Here is a 12,283-nt window from a genome sequence, read left to right on the forward strand (position 1 = left end):
TTACGTATGTAACCGAGTACGTTTTTCCTTTTTGACGCTGCGTCCCAATTCGCATACTATCCATCCTAAAGAGTATTCGAAAATAGAATTAGTGCGTCCCAAACCGTAGTATGTTGAAATGAGTGTTTCAAAGATACCCGGATGGTCTACTTTTTCCGGTCAGAATCCGAAGTGTAGATGCACACTCTAACGGCTGATATTGCCCACAATCCTTTGCGCGTTGAACGAGGATTCGGTTAGAACTACAAACACGAGTAAAAAGTGTTAAAAAACTACAGACTCGGAGGACGCGCGAGTCCCGCGTTTATGTTAAGAGGTTTAGATAAAGAGGTTTGAGTGACTAATTAACACTATCTGACCTGACGAAAATTAATTCATTCAATGTTCTCCACATTATATTGCAGATCTGCAGCAGCATTGTAAACTTTTGTAAGGATACGTTTAGCCATTATTTTTTAAATGCATTATTATATTCAAATTGCAAAACGAAAGTATACACATGACTGGTAGATTAACGTGCTCCGATACGGTAGGAAATTAAATTAGATTGAATGGAGGATTTTAACTGTGACGAGATTTATTTATTTATTTTTTAATGGTGACAGGATGCACGCAGCACGCGACAGAGCCGTCCGTTAAAGATGACGTGATAGTATGTCCCAAAGCTTGCCTACTTTTTTTGCTACATACTCAAAAGTATGTACTTTTTCTTCACAAAAAGATTACATACTTTTAGGGCGTAGTATAAGTAAGCGAATTGGGACGCAGGGGCTATCTCGCCTCCAAACGTGATGAGCCAATCACAGTAGGCCTATGCATAGCTAACCCAATACACTCAGACCACAACACTAACTAAACGTGGATAAAGTAAACAAAGATGTCTACATTGTTCTAAGGTAAGTCAACAATGTATTTGAACATTATTTTTAACATCTCTAACGTAACGTTAGCCTAACATTAAAACATTTTAACATTAGCTTCTAGCTGTGCAGAGCGTATTTTACGTCATGCCACTTAGCTTCACGTATCTGTAAATAATCGAGATAAAAAATGTTAGCAATGTTGTGCTGAATGATTCATGTAAATACTGTAGCAACTAACGGAGAGGTACTCCTGGTAAAGATGGTAAAAAGTGTTGTCCTGGAAACATATGCAACTTAGACATGTACATATTTAATTTGATCATGAACCATTAATTACATATTGGAGCGCAACATTTTAGACACCTTTCTACCAAAACAACCTTGTGTTGTTTTTTTTTAGCAAAACATGTTGCCAGTTTTCACTCCTCCTCAACATAACCAAATGTTCAAACTATTTACATACCATGTCAATAGATAAGAGGACAGGATGTTCAAAAGGGCATTGATTTGTGCTGATTTAGTGTAATAACTTCTAATAAAATGCTATATTTTTTGTTTAAGCATTTTGTCAATAGAGGGCCCCCCATCCTCACCAAACAAGGACTAAATCTACTATAGGACAGAGGTGTCGTCCATCTCCAAAAAAGAGGTACCTCAAACATGTGTACATGAACACACACAGGTTCAAGTCACACTTGATCATTGATGATATAATATCAAGCTGAAGGCAAAAATCAGAAAAAGAATCTGCACACTGTTAAAGAAAATCCCAGCAGCTTTAATAGCAGAAAACCACCAGTACCACTGGAATTAAAGACTTTATTACAAGCTTACTGTTTTGAATCAAGCTAAGGCAAGCAGATAGTTTTGAACAATGGCTGGTTATGTATTTTATTTTTTTTTAATTTCTTTTGGATCATTTTTAACCCAAAAAAGCTACTGACTGCAGCTTTAACTTTAAGCATCATAATAATTATGATTTCTTATATATTTGCAGTATATATCATTTAAAGCTTTTCACGCATCATAATTATTTGAAGGAAATTTTACATTTTATCTCAGGGTAATGTGTGGGACAGTAGACTGTCATTGATTCAGCTGTCAAGTTGAGCAGAGTAGATTTCTGACCTTGTATTTTCTTGGGTGTTGTCAGGATTACGTTCTATAACCTCCTCCGGAGCCCCCGCCTTCCCCGTCTCCATTTTCATGCACTCTTTATACAACAGGTGTGGACTTATTGGTGCGTAAGGCAAATGGAAAGAGAAATTTTCCTTTGTAAATTTAATTGAATTTATATTGCACAGAATAATTGTAAAATCAGTGGCATACATACTCTGGATATGTACAGTATCCTATATATTTATTTGCTCATGTTTCATTTATCCATCATTTTTAATAATAAAGCTTTTACTTATTTTCTTAAGAAGTCTAAATAACTACGACATCATTTTCTTCAGCTTCACTATTAATGATTAAATGCTGAACATAGTCTTCTGAAAGGAATCGGAACAGGTTTAGGGGGAAATTAAGGTGAAAGCACATGAAGTGAAAACAAATAGTGCTCTTTGCATGTCTGTTTGACCTGTATGTGGATCAGGGATAATCCAACTTTTTGAATGAATGCATTTGTTCCTCCTTTGCATGTTGACTTTTACATCTCTGTATCTGATTCACTTTTGGGTGTTGCCAGGATTATGTTTTGTTTCTGTGTTCCCTTTAATAGTATACCAGCAGGCCTCTCTCTCTCAATCTCTCTCTCAAACACACACACACACACACACACACACACACACACACACACACACACACACACATACACTTTTCATAAGGTGAAAGGATTGGCAATTTACATTTTCTTAAAGAAAAATATGGTGTAATAGTGCAGAAAATTCAAAAAGCTGTTTTATTAGAAAAGTTGTAAACCTCATGTAAAGAGATATTGATGGAAAATGTACTTCTCAATTGAGCATAACTCGTTATATTTACAGATCTACAGCTTTCACAAGTTATTTAATGTTATTTGTTTATTTATTCTGACCCTGTAAAAGGAAAGCAAACTGAAGTATCACTAAGTAGAAAGGTGGGAAGGAAATGCATTCATCAATCTTAACAATGATCAATGATTCAGGAAAACATGTCTGCGGGCTATAAAAGTATCTGCATTTTTTTCAGTCAGAAGTCCAATAGATGTTGTATGAAGACCATTATTATTATGATCATTATTACTGTATTATTGTAATCAACACAAACTGAATGATTGTTTCAAAAAGAAAAAAAAAGTTGAAATTAAAATGTAAAATTATTTTTATGAGCTTAAATAATGGAAAAACATGTAACCATGCATATTAATCATATCACAACCTGCATCGCAAAGAGAGTTTTTCATTGTAGCATTTGCATGTCTCCATGATAAAGATGAATACTAATACTTTTTTCAGAAGCCACAAAAGGAGAAATCCTTGAAAAAAACTCATACTGCCATAGCCATAACATAAAGTTCATACTGCCATAGCCATAACGTAACCATGGCGACAGACATGCACAACTGCGTAGTTCGTAACGTTTAGCGGCACGCAGTTCTTGTTTCTTTCAAACATAGACCATGGCAAGCAGACTTTGGGACAAACAAGGAGAACTAAAATGAGGATCAGTATCAGCGTGTCCTTTGCGAGATGCCGAGGGCTCCACGTCCGCGACTAACAGGTTTATTAGACAGGTGTACATAATACAAATCATTGTAATATAACGTTAGCTCAATATGATGAATTGTTAGAATATGGTCAGTATGTTATTCTAATGTGGATCAAGCTTACTGCTATTTCCAACATGACATCATGACTTTTGCGTAAACATACACGGCACTTTCGAGTCAAGTGGCGTGTTATCTCTACGCATTTTGAGCTATCCACATGTATCCGCGTGTATGCGTGTATGTCTACGCCATTATGTCCGAGTCATTCCGCGTGTCTGTACACGCCGTCAAATGTCCAGTCATAAATGCCTGAACATAAAATGGACATAAATGCAAGGAACTGACAACTGCCACTATGTCAGTTGTACAACGCAATTTCCAGAATAGTTAAGGAATCAATAATCTGTGATTTAACCTTTTTTCAACTGAAAAAAAAAAACACACACAAAAATGTTTCCCAATGTTTTCACTGACCAATAAAATTGTATTTTGTAAATATATATTTTATAATATTTTGATGGCTGCACAGAGGCATGTGTCAAATCACATTTCCTTTAAATGGGAATTGGGAATTGGCAGCTAATGTCAAAAAAAGCAATATCAAATTGATGGGTAAGAGAGAATATCCTATTTTACAACAGAAACAAGAGTTTAAATAATCCTTTGCGATGTGAAGTGTCGCAACGACCACTCCCTAATATATAACTTTAGATGTCTCAAGAGAGATCGAACAGCTGGAGAGACTTGCAGAGCAACTGTCAAACTGCGAGGTCATTAAGCAACAAAAGGCCCAAAAGATGAAGAATTAACAGATGAACAAACTCTATGTAACACATTTCAGTAAATGTTTTTCATTAGTTTTACATTAGATCTTATTGCCTTACTTACATTTATGTGTTGGTATTCATTTTTGAAATGGTTTACTACTTTTATCAAAATTGCACGATACACAAACTGTGTATTGATTTTTTTTAGCGTTAAAGTTTACAGCAAGAAATAGAAATGCCAATTAGAATTTTGGTGAAGCTGTCCGATTTTCTAGAACCTTTATGGGTGATTTGTTTAGATGTGAATGATACAAAGTACTTTTAGAAAACAGATCTGTTTTTATAGGCCTATTGTTGTGTAAAGAATTTAGTTTTATTTTTTATCTCATTTACATTTTTTTGTATTTGTATAATTGCAAATGAGTTGTTATATAAACAAGGTATGCAAAGAGTGCTGTAGATTTGATTCAAGTATCAATAAATAATAAAAACATAATTATGTAATGTTTATTTATAATTATTGCTTACAAATATAAATGTGAAATGTCTATTCATTCCAAAAAATGTTTGATCATCTTAACTTTGCCTACAGGGCAAAATTTGCTTTCACTTACTTTAAATTTTACCTTAATTTCCCCCCAAACCTGTTCCTATTCTTTTTAGATAGGAAATTGATATGGAAAGTGTAGGAATAGTGTGTATGCCACTGATTACAATTATTCTGTGCAATATAAATTCAAATAAATTTGACAAAGGAGACATTTTGTCTTTCCATTTGCTTAACGCACCAATAAGTCCACACCTGTAACGTGTGGCTGTTGTATAAAGAGCGCACGACAAAGGAACAGGAAGGCGTGGTCTCCTGAAGAGGGTAAACACACTGAACAAAACATAATCCTGACAACACCCAAGAAGATACAAGGTCAGAAATCTACTCAACTTGACAGCTGAATCAACGACAGCCTACTGTCCCACACATTACCCTGAGATAAAAGGTCAATTTTCTTTCAATCTATTATGATGCTTAAGTGAGCTAAAATTCTAGTTTGCGTCCAAAATGTATTTTATCCTCTTTTTTTTTTTTACTAAAACCTATCTAAATAAATAGTATTGTTGTTTTAATTGTTGTTTAATTTATCATACAAACATTTGACTAAGCAAGAAAGGCACCAATGAAGAGAGAAAAAGCCATTATTAAAACTGAAGTGTTGTTATATTTATTATGTCATGAGAATTCCTAAGTTCATAAAGTGTGGGTCTTCCACACATACAATTACAGACATATTTTTTTGTTGTTGTTGACAAAATGGTTATGTCAGGCATGGGGGTTGGGATTAGTATAAATAAATCAGTTAAATGGTAGAAAAAACCTATTCCAATATATTTATGAAAAATTTGTAAATATCATCTGTTTCTAGCTGTAAATAGCATACGTAATATTTACATTTTACGTATCGTCAATGTGGCCATATTGTAGGCTACATTCAGCATCTATCCAAAAATCAGCCCACTCTCAAGGAAGTGCGTATCTATACCACGAATATATTTATCGTGCCATTTATACGCCAAAAATAGATTTTGCATGTATATGATATGCCGTTTTCGCGTGCATATTATACACACTTAATGGTAAATGGTAAATGTCGTGTAATAGCCTATACGCGTTGCGCTCTGTCTCAACTTCCAGTATCCAATTTTGTTGACGGCTTATAAAAACTTAGTTCTGGGTTTTAGCTTGTTTGCATGGTTTTCAGATTATGATGCATGTTGTCTCTATTGTGAGTGTAACAGATACATTACCTGTTTTATTAGACAGGTAACCTGTCTAACAAGTACAACAATAGGAAAACATTTTTTTTTTTTTCCACACCAGAATGTTTAAAACTTTTCTATTGTTGTACTCAGTAATTCTCTCAGAATGCAAAGCAAACTAGTTCCTACCCTCCATCACCCTTTGTTTTGTCCCTGTACAGGGACCTTCTCTGAGAGCAGATCTGTCGATGGCTTCACAGACAATACATTTTGTCACCTGGAATGTTAATGGACTTAAACGAAATAGAGATGAGAAATTTCAAAAACTACAAAATGCGGACGTTGTTTTCTTCCAAGAGACACATATTGGAGAACGAGATGAACATATTATAGAAGGTCTAAAAAATGAGTGGCATGTTTTCTACACAAAGTTTCCCTGCCGAAAGGGAACAGCCATACTCGTCAGGAGAAGACTAGATTTTGAATGTATAAGTGATGAAAAAGATAACTGTGGAGCTTATGTTGTGTTGAAATGTAAACTGGAAGGTCAGCCGTACACTCTTGTTAGTGTTTATAATCATCAAACAGACACAAAAACCCTTGATAAACTGTCACCTTACCTGCAGTCAATGACCACAGGGCTGCTGGTGATTGGTGGAGATTTCAACACGGTTCTCAATCCATTTGTTGACAAAGACAATTCAAAAGGGGCGACAGACAGGTCAAACCACAGAAAGCTGCGCTGTTGTGTGAATAAGTTCATGAAATCTCTTCAGCTATTTGATGTCTGGAGAAGAAAGAACCCTGTAAAGCAGGAGTACACATTCCACAGTCAAGTTGCGTCCAGGCTGGATTACTTTTTTGTTCCAGAAGAATGTATGTGGCGGGTCAGAAGATGTGAAATCAGAGACTCAGAGATGGGTGACCATTGTCCTGTGTACTTGGAGATCAACAATGTTTCCACAACCATTTTTCAGAAAGATCCACAGATACAATCAATTTCCCAATGGCTGGATCTAAAAAAGGATCTTTTGACAGGTGAGACTGGTTCATCACTGGGCAAAGAAAGCTCACATGCAGTCAGTGAGGTTGACATTATATCAGCTGTACATTCTCTTCAAGTGTCCGACACACCGAGACCAGACGGCATCCCAGTTTCCTTCTATAAAGACAACATTCAGGATCTAATTCCATACATTAAGATGCTCTATGACAGAATCCACAGCGGTGCGTTTAACTGCTCTGAGACACACTTTAATGAAACTGTGAAGAGTCCACATGATGATAGTCAACACTTTTTTAACTTTGACTACCTCATCATTGCAACTATTCTGACAAAATGTCTAGATGATTTCTTGGAGACTCAGTCAAAGGGTCTTGTGTCAAACAAAACAACTTCTGTCATGATCGCTCCCAAAACCTTCTGCGCTGGGATGAGGTTGTCTTGTATTAAGGATGAAATAGAAGAGCAAAAACGGTCAAACCCGACTCTGTATCAAGATTTCCTCATTGTGAAAAACCTTCTCAGAGATGCACCAGAAGCAGACACTGAATCTGTAGACGCTTCAATTGAGAGAGACAAACTGCTGGATAAGGGCTGACCTTTGACCCCAGTTCTCATTACACTGGCTCTGAAATGCTTTGCTTCCGCATTAGCTGGGAGTTTACAACAGAAACATATTCTCGTTTTTAAACAAAGTGTTATTCTTTGCATCCAACCTGAGGATCTTGAGGAAGTAATAGCTGCAGTGAGAAACACAGATAATGAAATGTATTACATTAAGGAATTATCCAAAGGAAATGCTGATGATAAAAAATTAAAGTGTTTGGGAAATGAGCCTAATGATGAGGAATGGAATAAAAGGGAGGAGGAAACGCTTTCACACAACACAGAAGAGGAATCAGAAGCCAGTTGGTCTAAACCGGACAAAAGCAATACAGAGAGGAGAGTGTGTGAAGAGCGGGATTTTTGGTCTATTATAAATGAGAAAAAAGACATTTTGATGGAGGGTGATGGAAGGTGAGGATCTTGAAGATGACCAAGATCTCATTTGTTATTAATAACATACATATGTCTTGCATTCAGTATTTAGCTTGTGGCATAATTTGTGCAACTAGGTCCAACCAAAGTGGAAAAATACTTGTGAATTGGTTGTTTCTGTGTATTTTGTCAGAACTGCATGACTTTAAAATGATTTGTTTGGTCAACTTTTCAACTTACTATAATATTAAGCATATTATTTTTGAATCCAAGCTAAACATAATTATTTCCCCCTTCACTAGACAGATCATGTATGCGGTTGTTACCTTGCAAGACTCAGATGAGGTGACGGTGGTCGCATCAAACTGGTTGACCCCTGACAAGAAACAAAGTTACTGGCCCCCATTCAAATCAGCGGAGAAGTGCATGAAAGCTGTTAAGAACAGACTTAAACCTGAAACAGGAGGAAAAACATGGGAGAAATTAAATATTAACTTTCACAAAGATTATGGTAATGGTCACTACTTTAAAATAATTGTTTACATTTTAGATTTTTATAAATTCTCAAATAATATAATTAATTTATTGCAGTCTTTTTTAATGAGGCGACAGAGGGGCAAAAAGAAATTACAGAACTGAAAGAACAGTAAGTAACAGATGCTTGCACTTTGTTTCCAAAAGCAACATTTGTTTGAAGAATTTTACCTATTACAAGGTCAAATAATTCATTTGTACTTTTTTTTGTTAAAATATTGTTTATTTTCAAATAAAGATATCTATTAGCTACTGGATTCCCTGGCATACTAAGACAAAGCACTCAAGACATGTCAAAAAACCCAGTTCTTCCAACACCATCTTCACCCAGAAGGCCAGCTGATGGTAAGTCAGCTTATTTTGTAATCATATCGAGAAGTTTTTTCTTTTCTTTTCTTTTTTTTTGTGTAATTACAACACAATTCATTTTACACAACAGGCAAGAATGATCTCCTCCAAATGCTGAAAGACATCAAGAGCACAGTTCAGGAAAACTCTTCTATGTTAAAGAAACTACTGAAAGACAATCCGTCTTCTGAAGCCCCCAGCAGTACCAGTTTACCCACTAGAGATGTTAAAACAAGCCTTAATCTGCCTCTTAGAACCATTGAAGATGTGCTCAGGACTGAAAGGGAGCTCAGTAATACAGCGAAACGCCACAAATATGTGAGTCAACACAGCATTTCAAGAAAGGGATAACTTACACTCTGACCTACCACACCTGTAAGGGGTTTATTTTGTAATAATTATCCACACATTAACCTGCTTATTCCACGGCTACTTAATAAATGTGTTAGAATAATAATGCAGATACTGTTACATATGTGGTGCAGGTTGAAGGAGAGACAGAGTCAAAAGGCTCCAGTGCAAACATTTACTAATAAATCCAAAAAACAAACAGGTACAGGCAGGCAGAGGGTACACAAACAAAACAACAGGTAACATTAACAAGAACCAACAAGACTGACTGGGCAGAAGGAACTTAAATACAGAGACTAATGAACAATAACGAGGTGAGGACAAGTGACACGGATGACGAAGATGATGAACAGGTGGGTAATAGAGCTGGACTGGTAAGTCCTGCCCATCCGTAAAACTTCAAGTGAACCTCTAGGTTGAAAAAGCGTCAAAAGTGAATGAGAGAAAATTATTATTTTCTGATCCCGTTTGAATTGTGCCATGAATGTGACATATGTTGTCTGCGAATTTTTTATATAATTTCACATGTAACAAGTTTGACAGTATATTGTATGATTCTTTGGCTAGCAGTTGTGGAATAGACATAAGGAGAAAGACTACGTCGCATATGTGACGTCTCCGCATGACACATTTTCCCTCCACAAATCACGGTTTTCACCACGCTCAACTAGTTTGTCCTCTCCTTGAAAGAAGGTGGTGAAGTGCACCAAAGACACAGGCATGTTTAGCGGGATCCGTGTGCTAGTGGTGGTGATGTATATCAAACACGTCGAAAGAGTGTGCTCTCACACAAAGTCTAACCGTATGAAAATTCTACCCGCTAAATTGTAGCATTCTTTACATGAAACATTATATAAAAAATTCACAGACAACATATGTTACATTCATTGCAAAATTCAAACGGGATTAGAAAATAATTATTTTCTCTCATTCACTTGCATTGACGATTTTTCAACCTAGAGGTCCAGTGGGATTAGCGGAAGGGGGCGGGACTTACCAGCTCTATAGAGGGAGTGAGTTCAGAGGATTCTGGGAAGTGTAGTGCAGACAAAGACAGAACGTTGCAGACTATGACTATTAATCTGCATTACAATTAATCTCTTTTGTTTGATTAGCACAACACAGATAACTATTTCAAGATCTCTTTCCCACTGCTCTGGTTCCTTGTTCAATTTGATGCAAGATGGTGCAAATGAGCTATATTCTATAAAACAGTTTTGTGGTCATTACACAAAATATTTGAACACTCAATGATGTGTTTGACCAATAAGAATCAAGTAGGCCTATTGCAAGACATGTAATATTAATAAATAAGACTTTACAGGTACAATATCTGTCAAGGCTTGGAGGTTTTGGGCCAGTGGATGTGATTAAGAATATTATGCAGCGCGTCCTAACAGATGATCTGGCTAAGGAGTTCAACTGGCAGGGGAGAGGAGATAAAAAGCCCTTCTCTAAGCTTATTTTAGCAGATGTAATCAAAGGTAAAATCAATACTGCATGAACACTTCACATATACGAAAGTTTTTATTTTCTTATATTTTGTTTGTTTTCTAACACTCGGTGAACTCTTCCAATTTGTGATGTCTTCCAATTTGATCTTTAAAGTGTACAAGATTGGTTGTGAGTTTGAAGGACTACCATCCAACCGTTCTCTTTCAGAAGCTGCATCAAAACAAAGTGTAATGAGGGCAGACTGTGAAACTGAAATAAAAAAATATCTCTGGACCGGAATTGATCGAAAGAGAGTTTGTGGAGGTGAGTGATAATGATATTGCGAGCAAGTGATAGCTATTATGTAATATTGTCATACTTTCCATACAGTATATCACTATCTATATATATGGCAAATAAGCAAGATTATAGACGTTGTGTTGTTCCCTGCCCTCGTTTCATTACGGGTGGAGACACACATCAGCTATTTGTTGCTGTTTGGGAGTGGAGCATGCCAACAGTCAGTTCTCGAGGGAGCTGACTGTGGGCATTGCGAGAAGCTGTCCGCGTGGACGCTCTGCTCAACCTCCCACCTGGAGTTCTTCGAGGAGGACGGTTCGGTTCGCATTCCCCGCGCAGGTCTCTCTGTTGCCGAGGCACGGAGACGACTCGCATTTCGGGGTTCGCAAACGGATCTGACAGCGGGGGGGACATCTATGCTCCCGGGGGTTCTGGAGAGGGTTTGCCGGGAAGGGGCTCATCTGATTGTGGAAACTGTGGGCTTGGCCTCTGAGGAGGCCCGGCTCATAGAATCCGGTCTCTCGACTGAGGTCATTGAGACCATTCTTCATTCCAGAGCCACTTCCACGAGAAGACTGTATGCATTGAAATGGAAATTATTCTCCACATGGTGTGGTGAACGTCATTTAGATCCTGTTAACTGCCCTGTTGGTTCAGTTCTTGATTGTTTGCAAGACCCTAAAGGTTTACGTGGCGGCTATGGGGGAAATTTCTTTTGGGAGCCACACAAGTATGGGGGGTATTTCTTTTGGGAGAGATCCTCTTATAACTCGTTTTCTCCGTGGTACACTAAGGTACAGTGCTGTAGCACACTACAGTGCTGCAGGCCTTTTATCCTCTACCGTTTAATACCCCAGATCAGGAACGACTAAACCTGTTATGTCCAGTTCGGGCATTAGATGCCTACGTTCACAGAGCTGCCCTGTGGCGCAAGTCTGAACAATTATTTGTCTGCTCTGGGTCACTCATGAGAGGGTGCCCTGCATCTAAACAGGTTATGAGCAAATGGATGTCGAGGCCATATCATTGGCTTATGAAGCGGCCGGACAACCGGAGTATGGCGGCCTCTACGGCCTAAATTTCAGATGTTTCCCTTCTTGACATTTGTAAAGCGGAAGGATGGTCCTCTCTCCGAATACATTTGTTAGATTTTATGACCTTGACCTCTCCACTCCAGGGGGTAGGTTGCATGCTTCTTAGTGTGCGCAAGGACTTCACACAGAACGGGCATTTGTCACTATGGCGTAGTGGGTATGGGGTT

At 37.5% G+C, this 12,283-nt stretch overlaps 2 protein-coding genes across 2 annotated transcripts; both read left to right on the top strand.

Annotated features, from left to right (window-relative positions):
- The first annotated feature begins 5,230 nt into the window (after positions 1-5,230).
- Positions 5,231-8,704, top strand: LOC148970886 (uncharacterized). The gene is made up of 4 exons (XM_089122872.1): positions 5,231-5,317; positions 6,296-8,094; positions 8,358-8,566; positions 8,647-8,704. The coding sequence occupies exon 2, from the start codon at positions 6,323-6,325 to the stop codon at positions 7,673-7,675; it is 1,353 nt and encodes a 450-aa protein (XP_088978998.1). The 5' UTR covers positions 5,231-5,317; positions 6,296-6,322; the 3' UTR covers positions 7,676-8,094; positions 8,358-8,566; positions 8,647-8,704.
- LOC148970887 (uncharacterized) lies at positions 7,844-11,515 on the top strand. The gene is made up of 6 exons (XM_089123019.1): positions 7,844-8,094; positions 8,828-8,934; positions 9,029-9,255; positions 10,613-10,772; positions 10,951-11,046; positions 11,283-11,515. The coding sequence occupies exons 1-6, from the start codon at positions 7,844-7,846 to the stop codon at positions 11,513-11,515; spliced, it is 1,074 nt and encodes a 357-aa protein (XP_088979145.1).
- Positions 11,516-12,283: the final 768 nt, after the last annotated feature.

This window comes from Pimephales promelas, chromosome 18, assembly GCF_988280905.1.
Source record: "Pimephales promelas chromosome 18, fPimPro1.hap1.1, whole genome shotgun sequence".
Taxonomy (NCBI): domain Eukaryota; kingdom Metazoa; phylum Chordata; class Actinopteri; order Cypriniformes; family Leuciscidae; genus Pimephales; species Pimephales promelas.

Excerpts from the sequence above, each read along its gene's own strand:
- LOC148970886 (XM_089122872.1), top strand. The coding sequence starts at position 6,323 with ATGGCTTCACAGACAATACATTTTGTCACCTGGAATGTTAATGGACTT.
- LOC148970887 (XM_089123019.1), top strand. The coding sequence starts at position 7,844 with ATGTATTACATTAAGGAATTATCCAAAGGAAATGCTGATGATAAAAAA. Across the intron at positions 8,935-9,028 it reads ACCCAGAAGGCCAGCTGATG|GCAAGAATGATCTCCTCCAA; the intron begins GTAAGTCAGCTT and ends TTTACACAACAG. Across the intron at positions 11,047-11,282 it reads TCGAAAGAGAGTTTGTGGAG|CTGTCCGCGTGGACGCTCTG; the intron begins GTGAGTGATAAT and ends CATTGCGAGAAG.